The following is a 21,012-nucleotide window of genomic DNA, read 5'->3' on the forward strand; positions in this document are numbered from 1 at the left end:
GTGCTGTTACTACAGCGCGGCGCTTATGAATACAGTCTCCCCCGCTCCCAGCATCTAATTACAGATGCTGTCCGGGCGCAGGGGGACTCCGTTACATGCATTCCACGTCCGTGATCAGTCAGGATCACGGAACGTGGGAATGCAGTCTAAGGTTTTACTCTCAAACGGATGGTACGATTCTGTGGATAGGGAACCCGTATTTTTACATCAGAAAACCCCTTTAACTAGGGATGCATTACATATGAAGCTCCGCCTGGATATGACCCACACCTCCCATAATGTTTTCTTTTTTACCTAAATAAAGCACTTCAGGCAGTACTATTTGCAAATCTATAGACACATTTATTTGTCGTTTGCATTCTTAAAGACGATGATTATCACCGAAGTGTTTAGAGCTCACAAAGACTTTTTGGAGTGTGCACAGTGCATCCCTTTATCATTCACTAAACTCCACATGATCCACATTTCTGTAGGATTTAATTTGTGCACGACCATTAGCCCTCGGTACAAACATGGATCAAACGGATCCACCGGTTTACGGATACCGAACGTTTTAAAACCTGCGTGAAACTGCGGAGTCACGTTCATCTTTTCAAGGCACATGCCGACAAAGACGTCATCTATGGGGAAGAGATCCGTGGTCTCAGCGGCGCTAAGGAGACGTTGGGTAGTCCTTCTGGACATCAGGTAGCCACCTCCTCCGGCATATAGAGGATAATGACTCTGGTTGTACATTTCTAGCGGGATGAAGTATTTTACTTTATGGTTTCTAATGGGAATGGCTCTGCTGATCACATCTCCGACAAAAAGGTCCCGTTCCGCATCCATCTCCTGAAGGAACTCCACGATATTGTAAGTATTAATGAAGACGTCGTCGTCTCCTTTGAGGACGAAGCCGGTGTGTGAACATCTCTCTGTAAACCATCTCAAAAAATGAAGCTCCTTAAGGGTGAGGTTAAAAAAGTTGTCTATAAAATCCCATTGGATGATATCATGGAATTCCTTGTGTTCGTAAGATAAGAGCTGGTCCAGTGACTGAGTCGGGGTGTTGGTCTCAGTCTTCCCAAGTAAGAAAACCAGCTTAATCTTCTTTCCCTGGAATTCCTTCCCTTTCCCCCAGGTATTTCTTATAGCAATTCTCCTATCTATATTAATAGGGAGAGACTTTATGGCCAGTAACAAAAAGTTGTCTTTCTCACATTGCTTGGGCTCAATAAGGGTTGAGAAGTTCCTGCAATGTCTGTACATCAAGAATAGGCGATGCAGTTCAGGAAAGGTCGAGGAACCATTAAGGATAGATGTATTGGGAGAACACTGGATGACCTTTTTCGATGGAGGAGCCCAGAAGACAAATTCTTGTTTTTGTGTTTCCGCTTTACTGAGAACAATGGGGTCAACCTCTGATTTAGGGTCTTTGTAAAAGTAGATAAAAAGCCCAAATACTGACAAAAGTAAGATATAAAGCACAAGACTTCGCAGCCGTAGAACCATCTCTGTGCAGAGATATGAAGGATTTGCCTGTAAAATAAACAAAATATAGACAGTGACAACATGGATTACAAGTAATTTGGTTTAGGAGAGTTTTGTATGACAAGCTAAGAATTATAAAAAAAAAATTAAACTTTGTAAACAAGCAAAATTTGGTAATAGGAGCATAGCCCTGTGTCTTTATCCTGATACTGTACTGGGTGGAAAGCCACTGCTACCTAATAAACTCTGCCGGTGATCGGACGCCTTCCGGCTCTCCTCTGGTGCCCGCCCGCGTCACTGCTGCTTCCCTCTGAGCCCTGAATTAACCCCTTCACTGATAGCTGCTCCATGCAGGCGGCACTAGTACCAGCCCCAGAAGGTTTGCAGCCACCTGGGGAGTTGTGTCTGGGTGGAGATTTAAAGTTGTGGGGTTTTTTTTTTTGTTTTTCTTTTGAAGAAATCAATAGTAGAGGTGATTTTATGAAACTTTGTAATTGGGTTTATTAGGCAAATATGCCATTATCTGCATTCAAAAAGACTTTCCCCAAGTCCTCTCTTTCATCCACTGCTCATTATCAGGAAATCTCGACTCTTTTACATCAGTCGGGCCCTGTGTAACCTATGGAGAGGGGAGGAGGGAGATTAGTCACCAGCAGAGAGCAGAGAACAAAGGATTACACAATGGAAGCTGTGTGAAACACGGTATTCAGAGGTCAGTGCTGACTTCAGAGGAGATAACACGGTGATGTAGCTGTAAATGAACTCTGTTGTGCTCTTTTGGTGCCTCATCTCCCTCCACCCCTCCCCTCTCCATAGAAAACCATGAAGACAGGGGGAGAGCTTCAAACTGCTTTTTGAAGATAAAAATGCATTTTTTTTTTTGCTAATAAACCCAATTACAAAGTTTCTTAAAATCGCCCGTACTATTGATTTCTGCAAAAAAAAAAAAATAATAATAATTAAAAAACAGTTACACGTTAACTGATTAACCCCTTCTTCACTGATACAGTCTTTATTGATACAGAACACCTCACCTTCCTTATTTTTGGGTTGTGGAACCAATAGCTTTTGTTTCAATTATTTCTTATGAGAAAGTTTGCTTTGATATATGAGTGGTTTGGATTACAAGTACCTTCCTGAAACAAATTATGCTCGTAATCCAAGGTTTTACTGTATATGAATTCAGCCAAGGAAAACACTTCTGTAAGTGTACATATTCTACCAGTAAATGGCTCTGTTCACACCTGCTTGGTGGCTACTATAGAAAATGGTGTCTATGATTAGAATGGAAAGCAAAGGGGATGCACGCAGTACTATTCCTCCCATCCAATCTAATGGAAATGGTGATGCAGAGTGTTCAAAGTGTGATGCAGAGTGTTCAAAGTGTGAACAGAGCCTTAATAGTTTTGTTTTTTTAAAGGGAATAAGTGAAAATATTGTTCTCCATAAAGATCCCATGCATTTACAATTAAAAGGAACTGTCTAAAGCAGGAGAGGTTTTCTATGGGGATTTGCTAATGCTCTGGACAGTTCCTGACATAGACAGAGGTGGCAGCAGAGAGCACTGTGTCAGACTGGAAAGAATACACCACTTCCTGTAGGACATACAGCAGCTGATAAGTACTGGAAGACTGGGAATGAATTTTTAAATAGAATAATTTACAAATATGTATAAGCTTCTGGGCCCAGTTGAAAAAAAGAAAAAAAAAAAATCTTCTCCAGAGTTCCTCTTTAATACATAATAATGTATAAAAAATGTAGTTAAAAGGACAGTTCATATTTTCTCAATGACTACATTCTCTGGAGTTGCATTGCGAACAGCTAAGCACTCAGAAATTACATTGGTCAGACTGATTTCACTCTATGCCCTGTGCACTAGGGGACTTCGGTATTCGAAAAAAGGGAACCTGTCGTCACGCCCGAGCTACGAGTCATCGGGGTGCAGATTCCTGGGGTCATAATGGAACTGATGACAGTACAGCCTCCTTGTCTGTATACTTGCTGTCTCTGAGCATATTTACATATATTATAGAGATAAGGATTATTACACCGTCCATGCAGCAGGCATAGATGGTCCTGGCTCTAGCTGCCCATGTGACACTGTGCAGATGCATCATGGGAGTGCAGTCAAGATGGCGGCTGATCGGGGATCACATGACCCAGATGCAGTAATGACATGGTTTTACGTAGCTTTTTACTCTTACAGCTTTGAGCCGGACCATAATGCAATGCCTGGAGCCATCTTAAGGCCAATCCTCACGATTCTCTCATTTGATGTCATACATACCTCTTGCTCTAAAGCCAGTTTCTCATTGTTTTTCTCTTGTCCTGACTGGCATGGGCAAATAGGCCAATCTGTAACAGAACACAAGGAAGCTTGGTTAATACTCATATTAATAGTTCTCAAGGTTTTCTCAATGGCCTGAAAAACGGAAGTTACATCCATCTATGTGACAGAATAATACATTGTTCAGTTATCCAATCTACAGAATAGATATCATTAAAAAAAAAAAAAAAAACTACTATACTCTTGCTTGTGTCCATATTGAACAATATGTAGGTATATATACATATACAGGTATGTGCATACTGAGGAATTGTAGAGGAAAGTTTTCTGCTTGAAATTCCTTGTCTATTTAGCTCTGGCAGAATAGGAGCAGAATTTGAGCAGAAATCAAGCAGAATTTTAGCCTCCATTGACTTCTATAGGATTCCTCTAGCAGAATCCGCCCAAAGAATTGACACGTCACTTCTTTGGGCAGAAAGCAGATCTGCGGCAGAAATTTCTGCTCTGAAATTCTGCAGTGTGAACAACAGAGTGGAAATCCCATTGAACACAATGGGACATTGCTCTGTATATATTTTACGGGAGGAATTTTAAGCTGAAATAAGAGCCAATTCCTCACCTTTTCCTCAGTGTGCACATACCCTTTCAACAAAGCTCAAATAATGTGTGTATTAGACCCCTGAATGGCTCAAAGTCACCCATCTCCTCCGTGCATCCAACTATGAAACTCACAATTCTCCAATTAATGGAAAACATAAGCTGCAGAAGCAACCTCAGATTTGTGGGGATCCCGGATGCCACTTATTACATTCTCAGCACACACAGTTCCCCGAGCCTAGAACTGTACTTTCCCCAGAATCCCTTCCTTACTGAACCCATTGTCTCACTATTGCAACATTTCGACACTACAGTATTCTTGTAGTAATGTGGTCTCTCTCAAACTTGCAACTCTTTGCATTTTGTGTTTTTTATTATAACCTGCTACTGACTTATCCTGCAAGCTCAAGTAGTCAGGCGCTTCTGGCTTTTTAGTCCATATTTTTAGCCGGTTTTGGTGAATATGGAAATAATTCTTAAGACCCTATCCCACTGAACGATTATCGGCCGTATTCAGACGATAATCGTCCCGTGGAATAGAAGGCACCGATCAGCCGACATTATTCATGTCGGCTGATCGTTGCAGTCGTTGGTTTTTCAACATGTTGAAAAACCAACGACTCATATAGTAGCGATCTGCTGCTGTCGCTCTGTGGAATAGGAGCGTCGGCAGCAGACGGTGCTATATGCTATGGACTGCCCGGACGATCTAGCGAACACCCAGGCAATCAATGGCTGAGTGTTCGGGTTACAATAACGCTGCAGAACCCAAACATTTTGTCAGGTTCGCTCAACACTACCCTTGGCCCTAATGGTCTAAAGCAGGGGTCCTCAACTGGCGGACCGTGGTCCGAACCCGAGGCCAGCTGTCTGGACCCCTGGTCAGACCTCCTAACCGCCCGGGACAGACCGGATCCGGGGCGGTTAGGAGGTCCCGCTCCCCACCGCACTGCCTCCCGCCCCATAGGCGTACGGTCCTTAGATGTCAGTACGCCTGTGGGGCTGGGGGCAGTGTCAGCCCGGCCCCCAGCTGATACGCGCTCTGTAGGGATGTCCCGGGGATTCCCAGCAGAGCGCGCACCACAGACCTCAGTGTGTGCCGCTGGCCTGAACTTCCGGGAAGTACAGGCCAGCGGCGTACACTGAGGTCACTGGTGCGCGCTCTGCTGGGAATCCCCGGGACATCCCTACAGAGCGCGTATCAGCCGGGGGCCGGGCCTACAAAAAAAAAGAGAAGACAGGCGCAGCGGGGAACGAGGTGCTAGGTGAGTTGTGGGTTGTTGTTTTTTTTTTGTCAGGGGGCCATCTATAAAGGGAGAGTGCACTGGGGGGCTATATACTATTGGGGGGGAGAGTGCACAGGGGGGCTATATACTATTGGGGGGAGAGTGCACAGGGGGGCTATATACTACTGGGGGGAGCTCACAGGGGCCTATATACTACTTGGGGGGCTAAATACTGGGGGAGCTCACAGGGGGGCTAAATACTACTGGGGGAGCTATATACTACTGGGGGATCTCAGAGGGGGCTATATACTACAGAGGGATAGTGCACAGGGGGCTATATACTACAGAGGGATAGTGCACAGGGGGCTATATACTACTGGGGGGAGGGCTCACAGGGGGCTATATACTACAGGGGGAGAGCACAGGGGGGCTATATACTACTGGGGGGACCTCACAGGGGGGCTACATACTACTTGGGGAGAGCACAGGGGGGCTATATTCTACTGGGGAGACCTCACAGGGGGGGCTATATACTACTTGGGGATAGCACAGGGGGCTATATACTACTGGGGGAAGCTCACAGGGGCTATATACTACTGGGGGGAGCACAGGGCGGCTATATACTACTGGGGGGAGCACAGGGCGGGCTATATACTACTGGGGGGAGCACAGGGCGGGCTATATACTACTGGGGGGAGCACAGGGCGGGCTATATACTACTGGGGGGAGCACAGGGCGGGCTATATACTACTGGGGGGAGCACAGGGCGGGCTATATACTACTGGGGGGAGCACAGGGCGGGCTATATACTACTGGGGGGAGCACAGGGCGGGCTATATACTACTGGGGGGAGCACAGGGCGGGCTATATACTACTGGGGGGAGCACAGGGCGGGCTATATACTACTGGGGGGAGCACAGGGCGGGCTATATACTACTGGGGGGAGCACAGGGCGGGCTATATACTACTGGGGGGAGCACAGGGCGGGCTATATACTACTGGGGGGAGCACAGGGCGGGCTATATACTACTGGGGGGAGCACAGGGCGGGCTATATACTACTGGGGGGAGCACAGGGCGGGCTATATACTACTGGGGGGAGCACAGGGCGGGCTATATACTACTGGGGGGAGCACAGGGCGGGCTATATACTACTGGGGGGAGCACAGGGCGGGCTATATACTACTGGGGGGAGCACAGGGCGGGCTATATACTACAGGGGGAGAGCTCACAGGGGGCTATATACTACAGGGGGAGAGCACACAGGGGGGCTATATACTACTGAGGGAGCAACAGGGGGCTATACACTACTGGGGGAGAGCGCACAGGGGGGCTATACTACCAGGGCAGTCACCCCCTTTGTATCTAATATCAAAGGGCTGTTGAGAGAGAAAAAAATGCCAGTTTTCCTGCTAATAAGCAGCAATTCTGTATGTAAATAGTTAAAACGTTTGTGAAAAATAACAAAACACGTTTCCTACTGATGTTCAGCTCGGACCTTCACCTGACAATAGACCCCGGTAAGTGGACCTTCACTAAAAGTTGTTGAGTACCCCTGGTCTAAAGGTTAGGTACAGAAGAGGATCAAAACACTTCATCACCCGCCTTCTTACTACCCTGCTCACAACTGTGTACTTACAGGGTATCTTTACCTTCATGAATCCGGTACAATTGTGCTTCCCAAAACCAATATATAACCAAGTTTTAATTTAGTTCTAACATCTCCTATCTTCCAGTACTTATCAACTGCTGTATGTCCTTCAGATAGTGGTGTATTCTTTCCAGTCTGACAAAGTGCTCTCTGCTGCCACCTCTGTCCATGTCAGGAACTGTCCAGAGCAGCAGCAAATCCTCATAGAAAAACCTTTCCTGCTCTGGACAGTTCCTGACATGGACAGATTCCTGACATGGATTTTATGCAACATTGTAGCAGACAGGTTGCAACATTTCCTACCAGGCAATCTTACACAGTGACAGCAAGGCTTCACCAGAAGTCAGCTTCCCACATTAGTGCTTTGTATAGCTGTACTGGCTAGACAGAACCGATCAACTGCTAAGCTCTCGACCTTAGGGCACTATTGCACAAAGTAGTTATCGACCATACCTGGCCTAATACGGTCCGTTTCGGACGATAATTAATTTGTGTAATAGGTCTTGTTTTAAATCAACGATCAGCCGACATCGTCTTGATTAAAGACATGACCTAAAAATCCAGATAACAGTACTTATCAGCTGCTGTATGTCCTACAGGAAGTGGTGTATTCTTTCCAGTCTGACACAGTGCTGCCACCTCTGTCCATGTCAGGAACTGTCCAGAGCAGGAGAGGTTTTCTATGGGGATTTGCTGCTGGTCTGGACAGTTCCTGACATGGACAGAGGTGGCAGCAGAGAGCGCTGTGTCAGAACACTGTGGGCCAAGTGAATGTGATCAAGAATACCTCACCACATTTATTACTTGTATGTAAAACATTTCCTCTAAACCTGCAACCTAGGGACAGGAAGGCTATTGTGGCCTCTTCTATCCTTCACATCACTGGGCAAGAAACCTGGAATAGGCTTTTACTTACTTTTATAGACAAATATTACTAAATATTTGTCTCCATAATCTGGCAGCTAATATGTCACCTATTAAACATCAAGCACAGAAGTCGTTCCTGCTTCCAGGTGACTATTTCTCTCCATCTACACACTAGTCCTGCGGTGGATGAAATTTGCACATCTTCTTCCCTTTTTTTATGTTGCTAATTGGATCATAAACTGGTTACTGTATACTGACTTTTGAAGGGATTTCCCGACTAACTGATACCCTCCGAAAAGGTGACCAGTGTCAGATTGCTGGAAGGTCCAAACTCTGGCACGCCCACACAAAGTAAAAGGACAAAGTAATTTCTCTGTTTGCCCAAGTACAGGCAGAAGCTGATGGCTGGCTCACGGATATTCTATAAATCCATATACACTGGTCCCTCTCCAAGTAATGCCAATTGATTTTTAAAGGGAAACCCCAGCAAAAAAAAAAAAAAAAAAAATCTTTCAAATCAACTGGTGTCAGAAAGTTATATAGATTTGTCTTTTACTTCTATTTAAAAAATCTCCAGTCTTCCAGTACTTATCAGCTGCTGTATGTGGTGTATTATTTCCAGTCTGGCACAGTGCTCTCTGCTGCCACCTCTGTCCATGTCAGGAACTGTCCAGAGCAGCAGCAAACCCCCATAGAAAACTTCTCCTGCTCTGGACAGTTCCTGACATGGACAGAGGTATCAGCAGAGAGCACTGTGTCAGACTGGAGAGAATACACCACTTCCTGCAGGACATACAGCAGCTGATAAGTACTGGATGACTGGAGATTTTTAAATTGAAGTAAATTACAAATCTATAGAACTTTCTTGCACCAGTTAATTTGAAAGAAAGAAAATTGCTGGAGTCCCCATTTAACAACCATTGGGGTGTTTAGCACCTAGAATTTGGCCACTATGACACTCAGAAGTTTCTACATTTTACCCTTTTAAAGGAGTCCAGTGAAAATTTTTTATTAAAGTATTATACTGCCCCCCAAAAGTTATACAAATCCCCAATATACACTTATAACGGGAAATGCTTATAAAGTGCTTTTTTCCTTGCACTAACTACTGCATCAAGGCTTCACTTTCTGAGGTGAAGTCTTGATGCAGTAGTTAGTGCAGCGAAAAAAGCACTTTATAAGCATTTCCCGTTATAAGTGTATATTGGGGATTTGTATAACTTTTAAGGGCGATACAATACTTTAATAAAAAAATTTGCCGGACTTCTCCTTTAAGCTATCCCCAAAGACCCCTGATTTGAAAAGGCGATGGTCTCTCCGGGCGTTATCCCCCTGGTATGGCCCTACCTGCTGGGTGAGATGCAGATGTTGAGGAATGGTGACCTCCATCCTGACTTGTTCACACTACATTCATTACTCGGACTCAGTCTCCCCCTTGTTTTTGGATTATCACCTCACCTTGTATTATCTGATGTTCTTGTTTAATTCTGTTTTCCAGCCATGACTTTAACCATTTATAAAATGTTGTATAATGCATTCTGCATTGTGTTTTGTTCAAAATCATCTACTGTCAGCTAACCAGGCTTCCGAATAGAACTTTGAGAGCTAAAAGGTGTCATTCCACAATGAAAACTTATCACAGTATAGATGATACTATAATGCCTTGTGGGGGTCTGACCATTGGGAACCCCACCGATCACAAAAACAGGGGTCCTTTGTCCCCAAGTGGGTGATGTAGCAGCGTGTATGCTCGGCTACCATGTACCCGATATGGGACGCTGAGGCTATAGCTCATGTTAATTTATTATATATTATTTTTCGTACATACCAGAACCTTTGCTAAACATACAGCAGAGGCACAATGTGCATCGAACCTTAAAGGAGTAATCCACCTTTAGAAAAACATGGCCGCTTTCTTCCAGAGACAGCACCACTCTCTCTGGTTTGCAACTGAGCTCCATTCACTTCAATAGAACTCAGTGGAATAGGAGCGATGGCAGCAGACCGCCACTAACCTCTATGGTCTGCCCAGATGATCTAGCGATCACCTGGGCAGCCCCCCTCAGTCGGCCCGTGGAATAGGGGCTTTAGTCTACAGAGCTGGACTCTCACTGACACAGAGCAGGGAGCGGACCAGGACACTCTTTCTAACATGCCAAAAGTCAAAACACAGTAATCACTGAACTCAAGAACAGTGAAAAAAATTCCAATGAAGTACTCAAGAGTCTGATGCCCCCCAAAATTCAAATATGCAAAACAGGAGTCCGTGGAGCCTCGGGTGCGAGTCTCAAAACACGGGATAGCCAGATATCTCTAGCCTGTTGCCACGGGGCCTCAGTGGAGACTCTTGATTGAGTACTTCATTGGAATTTCTTTCACTGTTCTCCTTGAGTTCAGTGATTACTGTGTTTTGTTGGTCAATTTGCCATTGCCCCAACTAGCCAGAATCCTACTCTACACTGACGAGGGGCAAAACCCCCGAAACGGCTGTCTGTGGGTGGAAGCCTGCCTTAGCAAGCCCTTGTCATGATCGCAATACTCGCACCTTGAGTTAGACATTGACAAAAAGGGGCCACCCTGGTGTTTCCCTATTTATGTTTCAATACTCGCAACCAAGTGGGACTTAAGGGGCTATTTATCAGGGTGGTGTGGTGCTCTCCCCATCTTGGAGGCACCCCGTGGCAACAGGCTAGAGATATCTGGCTATTCCCCGTGTTTTGAGACTCCCAACCGAGGCTCCACGGACTCCTGTTTTGCATATTTAAATTTTTGGGGGCATCAGTGGAGACTCTTGATTGAGTACTTCATTGGAGTTTTTTCACTGTTCTCCTTGACCTCAGTGATTACTGTGTTTTGTTGATTTGTCATTGCCCCAACTAGCCAGAATCCTACTCCACACTGACGAGGGGCAAATACCCCGAAACGACTGTCTGTGGATGGATGCCTTAGCAAGCCCTTGTCATGATCGCAATACTCGCACCTTGCGTTAGACATTGACAAAAAGGGGCCACCCTGGTGTTTTCCTATTTATGTTCCAATACTCGCAACCGAGTGGGACTTAAGGGCCTATCATGGAGGCACCCCGTGGCAACAGGCTAGAGATATCTGGCTATCCCGTGTTTTGAGACTCGCAACCGAGGCTCCACGGACTCCTGTTTAACATGCCAAAGGTGTTTTAAAATGACAGGTACACTTTAAGGCCACCTTATAGTATCAGGCAAACCCACCAGCAGCAGCTGTTTTGGCCAGCTTTAATGTAAAGTGTATGTGCACCTTTACATCTATAAGTGCTATAGACAAATATTCATGTATAGGTATAGGAGTAATACTTGTTTATTTAACAGTTATCCAATGTATTTAGACTCAGCTAAGGGTATATCCAATTGTATTATGAATCTGCAGGCACTCCACCTGTCGCCCCCTCCCAAGTAATCATATTCTCCCCTAAATACAGTGCTGTTCAGGTGCAATAAGCCTTCTAGCCAGGCGGCATGTTAAAAAAAAACAAAAAAAAACGTCCAACCACGTCTGTTATCTACCAGTCAGCATAGCCCAGTTCACATTCATTTTCACCAAAGGGAACTGACAAGTTCTCTAAACGCCACAAAAATACGCACAAAGAAAAATGAGTAATCTTTAGCATATTACACAGATCTGTGCTCCTTTCCATTAGAGATGAGCAAAGTTACAGTAATACTAAAGCTTTTCAATATCTCTGCAATCCGCTCATCAGCTGGCTGCCTTATAACTCACTGCCGCTCCTTCCCAGGTGCTGGGAAAAGCTGGATCCAGTCTTGTGAAACTTCTCCCCTTTTGCGAGGACTGGTTCCAGCTTTTCCCAGCACGCGGGGAGGAGCGGCAGTCAGTTATAAGGCAGCCGGCTGATAAGTGGATTGCAGAGATATTGAAGTGCTTTGCATCTTTATTGAAGCACCTGTGTACATAAGGGGAGGACCTCCTAGTATTCCCCCATTCTACCTGCAGAGGAATGGAGAGAGGTAAGAGCTTGTTCACACTTGTGTTGCTTGGCGTCCACTTTTTCTGCCGGTGGCGCCTGCGGGGTTCGGGGGGGCCCTTTAGGGTCTGGTCCTGTGACAATAGGGTTGCAGGGCCATTCCGTGGCCCCCTTTCTCTGTTTGCGCACATTTTGAGGGGATTGTGGTCGCTGACCGGCACCAGGCCCGCTTCTGCCATGAGGCGGAATGAGCCTTCCGCCTCAGGCGGCAGATTTTGAGGTCCGGCAGGGGGCGGCATTATGTCCCCCCTGCTGTCATTTTTGTTAAGTATCACTTAAAAAAAATGACAGCGGCCGCTCACCTGTCCTGTCGCCCGCGCTCTCCACATCCCGTCAGGTCCCGCGATGTCACCCTACAGCTGTCATGGACCTCCAGGCTGTGGTGAGTGCCCGGGGTCGGTGGGGGACGCGCTGGGGTGATCGGGTCGCGCAGGGCTGCCCCGCGTGACCCGATCACCCCACTCACTCACCACAGCCTGGAGGTCCGTGACAGCTGCAGGGTGACGTTGCGGGACTTGACGGGATGTGGAGACAGCGGAGAGCGCGGGCCGGCTGCAGCATGGGACAGGTGAGCAGCTGGCTGCGGGGGGAAGGGGGCGGGGGTCGCATGCCGGCCATTACTCGGGGCGGCCGCCTGAGGTTTGCCTCAGGCGGCAGAAACCCTGGAATCGGCCCTGACCGGCACAGTGATGTTTTTTGGTTAGGGACTCATGTGTATCATAAGACCTGCACGTGGTACATGAGGCAATATGGTTTGGCCAAATTATATACTAACTTCTGATGTTGGTTTTAAATGTAGCTGAATAAGCTTTCGTGTCAGCCATGGGTGCGATGTGCAGCCATTTCTGTCTGTTTGGCTTGTGCATACTTTGCATCTTTAGTACTGTAAATTTTTCACCTGTAGTTTCCATTCAAAGACAGATATCAGAGGCGCTCACTGATCATGGCAAAAAAGTTCTGTATTCCCAAAACCGGCAATGCATGTGGACAGGATGAATAACAGGCAAAAACATTAGTGCCACTTGGTTAACAGAAGTGGTGAACGGACACAGTGGATTAATTCTGTGTCTCAGGTGTTCCTAAGAGGAAAAACCTCATATATGTCCTGCTATTTTGGCTACCAGGAATATAGGCGTCTGTATTACAGGGCAGCATATTACAGCCAAGAGATCTACGGTAACGTGATAACATTCACAGCTTTATTTGGCGTCGCTTAGCAAAGATCAAATAGTGGTAAAATGATAACAAGTCGCCCTGCTCTGCAACAAAGCAGAAGTGCATGCTCTTTTTTGGTTGTTTTTTTTATGCCAAAAAAAAAAAAAACCTGTAAAAGATTGATGAAGGCCTATGGGAGAAAAACCTACATACCTACAGCACGCTGCTACTGAAAGGAAAAAAAGAAAACACAACCTAAAGATAGCATGTAATCGCCAATTTAAGACCTCATGCACAGGTTCCGTGAATTGCGGAAGCTGCGGACTTTGAGGCTGCACGGTCATAGCTTTCAGAACTCCGGGTGTCATAGTAATACATGATAACAGGAGTGACGAAAGTGTTGACATCTTTGCCTTTTCCCCCCTCTCTTTCATATTTAGATAAAACCGACATTGGAAAGTACGTCTCTACACAGAAACTATTAGCAACTTAAAAGGGGTTATCCAGCGCTACAAAAACATGGCCACTTTTCCCCCTCTCTTGTCTCCAGATTGGGTGGGGTTTCAAACCCAGTTCCATTGAAGTAAATGGAGCTTAATTGCAAACCACACCTGAACTGGAGACAACAGTAGGGGGAAAAGTGGCCATGTTTTTGTAGCGCTGGATAACCCCTTTAACCTGTACCCTCTTGTTCATTTTCTATGACGCTTAGGTGTCTACATTCTATACTGCAAGCACATTTTATTGCACCCCTTTGCAGTACCTCTATATATCTTTTTCTAGTTACGACACCGCCTCTATTGTACAGCTTTGCGTTATGCAGCTGCTCTACTTTTTGTTGCAATGTGATACTGTATTGTTGACTTCGTGTCAATTAAAGCAAATTACACATAAATCTTTGTGGGACTGTACTGGTATAGCCGCACGACTGTATCGGCACAGTCCCTGAAGGTTCAAACACTCTTGGTGCTCCCGGCATCATAATGACGCAGGATTCTGGGAGGAAACTGTCTTACCGGACACAGGATTACACTACAGACTGTACGGGAACAGGGCAGAGGATGAAGGTAAGAGACTTATACTCATCTTCAGTGCACCATGCACAATAGGGACATATCAGCCGGTTAGATGTGTCCAACCTGCTGATAGTTTCCCTTTAACCTGAGCAAGGGCAGCATTAACAAATAAAATATATAAAAACACATACTTACCCTTGTGCTTGCTCCCGGTCCAGTGCTGCCACCACCACTACAGGCTGATGTCTCACAGGGAACAGAAAACCCCCATAGAGAATAGTTCAGCACAGGATGCTGTAGTGATCCTCCATTCCTCTCTCTAGACTGTGGTCTGTATGGGATGTGGTAACTTATATATAAAACATGCAACCATCCTCTGATTGTTGGAAGACGGGCCGTCTGCTCTCATGTTTATTATATGTGCTATTTAAGATGAAAACTGCCTGAAGCTGCAAGAAGAGCTTCTCATGTGGCTCAGGTATCATTCTTCCTAAGGGCCCTATTACATGGCACAATATTAGGAGCAAGCGAGCGCCGACCTCTCAGGTCCGAGCTCACTTCCTCCTCGTTCCCCACTGTGCTATTACACGTACAGACATCAGCCAGGGAGGAGCGGGGGGCGCTGCGGGAGGGGCTTCCTGGAAGATGGTTAGATCATCCAGTGGGCCCATAGAGGAGAGCAGAGGCGGTCTGCTGCCTGTTGCATCGTGCAATAGGAGTGGCTGCAGCAGACCGCCACCATCGTTATCACGCACGTCGGCTGATCGTTGCCTTTCAGCATGAGCTATTACAAGAAACGATTATCGGTTGGAGCGGTTGCATGACTGTGTCACTACAGTGCCATGGAGATTATTCCCACTTATATGTAATGTTCATGAGATTTTTATGTAAGTTGGAGATAGACCAAGACTTCTGAAAGAGAGGAAGCCACAAAACTGTGGGGAGGGGGTACTAAGCCGATAATCTAAATCTGTCCAGTAGTAAGGCCTCACGCAGACGTTCCCGTGAATCAAGGAAGGTGTGGACCATTAAGCTGCACAGGGGACTCTGTGGCAGTGCCAAAAATGTTTAAATCTTCGCAGGACTGTACTGATACAGCCGTGTAGCTGCGTCAGTACAGTCCTGCAAGGATTTAAATACTTTCGGCACTCGCAGCATCATATTGCCGGGAGATCTGCAAGTTTGCTGTGCAGCTTTACGGTCCGCACATTCTGTGATGAGAGTGAGCATTAAGGGCTGCGACAAAGCACGCTTTGACGTGCAAAACAGCTGTAGCCTGAAACTCATCCGCTATAAGTCTATTGCCAAATGATGGAATAAAGCTTATCTATATTTTGCTACAATCGGTGAGTGCCTCCACTGTCTATCTTGGGAGTTGAATTGCATTGACGACACTGTCTACTTTGTTGTAAGAGCACCACTGGCAGCAGTGAGACTGACTATTCATGCAAGGTAGTGCCGAGGGTCACCTGTGTTGGATTCATTAAAGGAGAAGTCCGTCAAAAATTTTTATTAAAGTATTGTATGGGCCCCCCCCCCCCCAAAAAAAGTTATACAAATCCCCAATATACACTTATTACGGGAAATGCTTATAAAGTGCTTTATTCCCTGCACTTACTACTGCATCAAGGCTTCACTTCGTGGATAACATGGTGATGTCACTTCCTGGATAACATGGTGAGGTCACTTCCTGGATGATGGCATATGGCTGGAGAGGATGATGGCAGGGGGACACAGGGCACTGGAGGAACACTGAGCATCCCTCTGCCATCATCCTCTCCAGCAGCCACAGCCCGCACAGCTCTGGGAGTCGGGTCGTGACATCGCCATGTTATCCAGGAAGTGACCTCACCATGTTATCCAGGAAGTGACCTCACCATGTTATCCAGGAAGTGACCTCACCATGTTATCCAGGAAGTGACGCCTTGATGCAGTAATAAGTGCAGCGGAAAAAAGCACTTTATAAGCATTTCCCGTAATAAGTGTATATTGGTGATTTGTATAACTTACTTACAATGACGTCCCTCACGGTGGGTGCACATAAACTAATCCTAATAATTAATGGGGGGGGATTTATTAAAGGGGTTATCCAGCGCTACAATAACATGGCCGCTTTCTTCCAGAGACAGCACCGCTCTTGTCTCCAGGTCAGGTGCGGTTTGTAACTAATTTGTAATTCATTTATTTCAATGGAATTGAGTTGCAAAACCTGCACCCAAATTGGAGAGAAGAGTTGGGTTGTCTCTGGAAGAAAGCGGCCATGTTATTGTAGCGCTGGAAAACCCCTTTTAGCCCAGTTTCAATTCAACAATTTTTGGTTAAACTGTAGGACTCGTTGCATATTTTTGCAAAGACGTTTATTTAGCAGACTTTTCTTCTGATATGCTTCTCCTTTCCCTCCCATTGTTGACAGATCGTTGTCCAAGTTATGGACCCCCACTCTGCTCTAAAAGCAGCGGTTGGACTGATTATAGAGACAGACATACATGTAATGTATGGTGAAGATATATATACTATATTATTTGTTTTTTTGTGTTTTTACCCTCACTATAGCTATATACATACTGTATGCATATACATACACTCCAACCAGACCAGTTACTAACCTAAGCAGTGATCTGTCAACATGGGAAGGAAAAAAGGAGAAGGCAAGTTTGCTTAACAATTGTATTTGCAAAAATATTTAACTTGATGAGACCTACAAGTAAAGTAATGTTAGTTGAGATGGGAATATCCCTTTAAGTAATGTGAAGCCACCACACGAGGCTGCCCGTCCACCCTGATTGAAATCCACACCAGCAGGGATCTGATGTAGGCTTCTGCTACAATATACACACATAGAGGAGATGGAACATGTAATGAACATGATATTACACACAATAGGTGTGAGGCCAGGCATGTACACGTTTTTTTTTTTGCAGACTTCTCTCTTTGTACATCCCCCATGTTTGCTATCCACAACAACCCTATTTATTGCTATGATGCATTCCCCTGTGTACGGTAACACATTGTCCGAGAAAAGGGGGGGCACTGGGTGGGTGGTATTACGGCACCTATAGTGATACAGGACAATTAAAGGGGTACTCTACGATTAGAGAAACCTGTCCAGGCTCTGTGTGGTATTACAGCTGGGCGCCATTCTCTTAAATGGAACAGAGCTGCAATACAACAAACAACCTGAAAACAAGAGTGGCGCTGTTTATGGAAGAGAGCAAAGTAAGGGTGCGTTTACACAGAAAGATTTATCTGACAGATTTTGGAAGCCAAAGCCAGGAATGGATTTGAAAAGAGGATTGATCCCAGTCTTTCCTTTATGACCTGATCCCTGTTTATAGTCTGTTCCTGGTTTTGGCTTCAAAGATCTGTCAGATAAATCTGTCTGTGTAAACGCGCCATAAAACATATCAGGAAAGGCTCAAAGGGGTATACCCATGTGGGGCACTTATGGCATATCCTAAGGGTTTACCTGGCGTCACACAAACATAGAAGCTGTGCTGTTTGCGTATCTCCCATGGGTGTGTAAGCAGTGCACTTCTGGGCTGAGCCATTTGCACAACTCCTGTTTAAGGAGATATTGTCGCCCCCCCCCCCCCCCCACTCTATGTGGGGTTCTCCGCACCATCCACAAACTAAGATGCTGCACATATGATATATACCTATGTAACACTTGTTGGTGTCTTCTTTCTGCTCTATGGGTATATTCACACGAACGGGCTCGCAGCGAGATTCTCGCTGCGAGCCCGGCAGGTCCTGGCAGTTCCCATACACTACATACTTGCTGCGGTCTAAACGACCGCAGCGAGTATGTAATTATACCGCCCTTAACCCCTTCTGCTCCGCCCAGCTCCCCCGCTGTAAAAGCATACATTACCTGTCCTTGCTGCACGGGTCCGGCGTCCTGCTCTCCCGCCCGGACAATCAGTGGCTGCGGCTGGGCAACACACTAATTGGCCGGACAGGAGAGCAGGACGCCGGACCCGTGCAGCAAGGACAGGTAAAGTATGCTGCTTACAGCGGGGGAGCCGGGCAGGAGCAGAATGGGTTAAGGGCGGTATAATTACATACTCGCTGCGGTCGTTTAGACCGCAGCAAGTATGTAGTGTGTGGGAACTGCCAGGACCTGCCGGGCTCGCAGCGAGAATCTCGCTGAGAGCCCGTTCGTGTGAATATACCCTAAAAGTGACAGTGACGCTGTCCACCAACTTTAAAGGGGTTATCCAGCATTACAAAAACATGGCCTCTTTCTTCCAGAGACAGCACCACTCTTGTCTCTAGTTTGGGTGCAGGTTTTGTAACTCGGTTTTGTAACTCAGTTCCATTGAAGTGAATGAAGCTTAATTGAAAACCGAACCTGACCTGGAGACAAGAGTGGGGCTGTCTCTGAAAGAAAGTGGCCATGTTTTTGTAGCGCTGGATAACCCCTTAAAAGCAAATTGTGTAACTCACTGGCTTTGGACTGGGGAGTTGTTGATGTGAAGATCTGATCTCTGGACCCTGTGGATTTGTTATAATTTTCTTGGACAGAAAATACAGCAGCTGATAAGTACTGGAAGACTTATGATTTTCAAATAGAAGTAATTTACAAATCTGTATAACTTTCTGACACCAGCCGATTTGGAAAAAAAAACACTTTTTCACTTGAGTACCCATTTTTATGGTTTTAGCTACATTCTTGCAGCTTATTTTCATTCGGGGCCATTGACTGTAGCGTTACAGAGTACCGCAGCAGATTTCCTGCAAAAATCACAAAGTGAGATCCACCATGGACTCCCTAAGTGTGAAAGTGCCCCAAATGTCTATGGAACATCAACCATGGACGGCGATGAACATTAGCGCCAATGACAAGCAGCGCTGGTGATCACAAAGGTTGTGCCCAACTTTCCATGACAAACAGGCTTATAATCCAGGGAAGATTCAGTCACAACCCCCATAGTGGAGGCCACACTAATTTTATATATAATATATAAATTATATTTATTTATTTTCTTTAAATACTATAGATAAAACTTCTCATACAACCTTTAGAATTGTTTAGAGCATATATATATATATATATATATATATATATATACACACACACACACACCTCTAGCTATCTATTTGTATATATCTCCTCCAAACCATTATAAAGGTTGTATGAGATGTTTTATCTATAGTATAATATACTGTGTGTGTAATATATATATATATATATATATATATATATATATATATATGCTCTAAACAATTCTAAAGGTTGTATGAGAAGTTTTATCTATAGTATTTAAAGAAAATAAATAAATTATATATATATATTAGTATATATGTATATATAATACTATAGATAAAACAGTATAAAACTTCTCATACAACCTTTATAACTGTGTGTATATATATATATATATATATATATATATATATATATATATATATATATATATATATATATATATATATATATATATATATATATATATATATATATATATATATATACACCCTCCTGTGCATCCACACAATGGCAGCCCCCTGGTCCGGTGCATTGCAGCAGTCTCTCCGGCTCTGCAGTCTCCGGTGTCCCGGCTCGTTACCTTGTCAGTCCCGGGCAGGATGCTGCTGCTGCTGGATGACCCTGGAGCAGGCGGCGGCCGTTGTCCCGGTAACCCGGCTATGAGATGAGGCGGCTCCCGGTGTCTCCCGAGCGGCTCCTCCGCATGTTCGCTGCCGTGTGTGTGAGAGAGAGAGATGGGGAACTTCCCCGGAGGCGGCTCCGTTCTTAGATAGCAGTCACCGTGGAGATGGCTGGCAGAGGACGCCGTGTAAGCCTGGACGGATTAACCCCTGAGTGGCCGGAGAGTGTGGGATGCGCCCGCCCTCCCGCCCGTGGAGACCAGTCACAGCTCCGCCGCCTCAGTGTGTGAAGAAACAGCTGCTCCTAGCAACCTCCTGACCGCCCGGGACTACAGAGGGGCCGCACAATGGAGGCGGCCGGTGTCTGTGAGGAGAAGCTGCCTGCCCTGCATGTTAATAGGGAGAGGGGGCGACCACCTGTCACACAGCGCGGCATCCGCCACACAAAGACGCAGCCCTCCTCTATGGACCGCACCGGCTGCCGCATGCTCTATATAAGACGCTGTTCTCACAGTGTAGGCGCCAAAATCCTCATGGACCGTGCTATACATCAGTTCAGCCCATAATAATTCATCAGTTCATGGTAACCACCATATACAACACACATATTATACACATGAAGATGGAGAGGTGACCCTGTGATACAATGGAATGAAGCTTGTATCCCAGTGTAATATGGTGCACCCACAAAATAACCCAACACGCAGCCATTACTGTCTAAAAGCCCTGTTAGCGTTCAAAAGAGTTCGTAAATGAGCGAATGATGAACACAAAAGAGTTATATTCTCGTTTATCGTGATTTTAGCGTGTCGGGAAAAAAACGTCAGTTTTTCAATAATAATTTGCTAATCTGTGTGTGTAATAAGAAATCTTTCGGCCGTTCCTGAAAAAAACCTGAACCTTGCCGAATGTTCTGGCACGGATCATCTGAATAGACTCATAGGACTCAATGGCCCCTAAAAACCCTAAAATTGTCCACAGTCGTAGATCTCCAATCGCGGACAATTTTTATGAAACGTGAATGTAGCCTGAGGGTATAAACACACGCACCGTATACGCAGCGTATTTACTGCTGCGATACGCAACACATACGCAGCAGATTAGATCTAAATAACAACC

General features: G+C 45.6%; 1 protein-coding gene across 1 annotated transcript; it reads right to left on the bottom strand.

The window, feature by feature from the left end:
- Positions 1-319: 319 nt before the first annotated feature.
- On the bottom strand, positions 320-20,125 carry B3GNT4 (UDP-GlcNAc:betaGal beta-1,3-N-acetylglucosaminyltransferase 4). The gene is made up of 3 exons (XM_069964000.1): positions 19,854-20,125; positions 3,758-3,825; positions 320-1,518 (listed from the first exon to the last, which is right to left on the bottom strand). The coding sequence occupies exon 3, from the start codon at positions 1,489-1,491 to the stop codon at positions 397-399; it is 1,095 nt and encodes a 364-aa protein (XP_069820101.1). The 5' UTR covers positions 1,492-1,518; positions 3,758-3,825; positions 19,854-20,125; the 3' UTR covers positions 320-396.
- Positions 20,126-21,012: the final 887 nt, after the last annotated feature.

Source organism: Dendropsophus ebraccatus, chromosome 3 (assembly GCF_027789765.1).
Source record: "Dendropsophus ebraccatus isolate aDenEbr1 chromosome 3, aDenEbr1.pat, whole genome shotgun sequence".
NCBI lineage: Eukaryota > Metazoa > Chordata > Amphibia > Anura > Hylidae > Dendropsophus > Dendropsophus ebraccatus.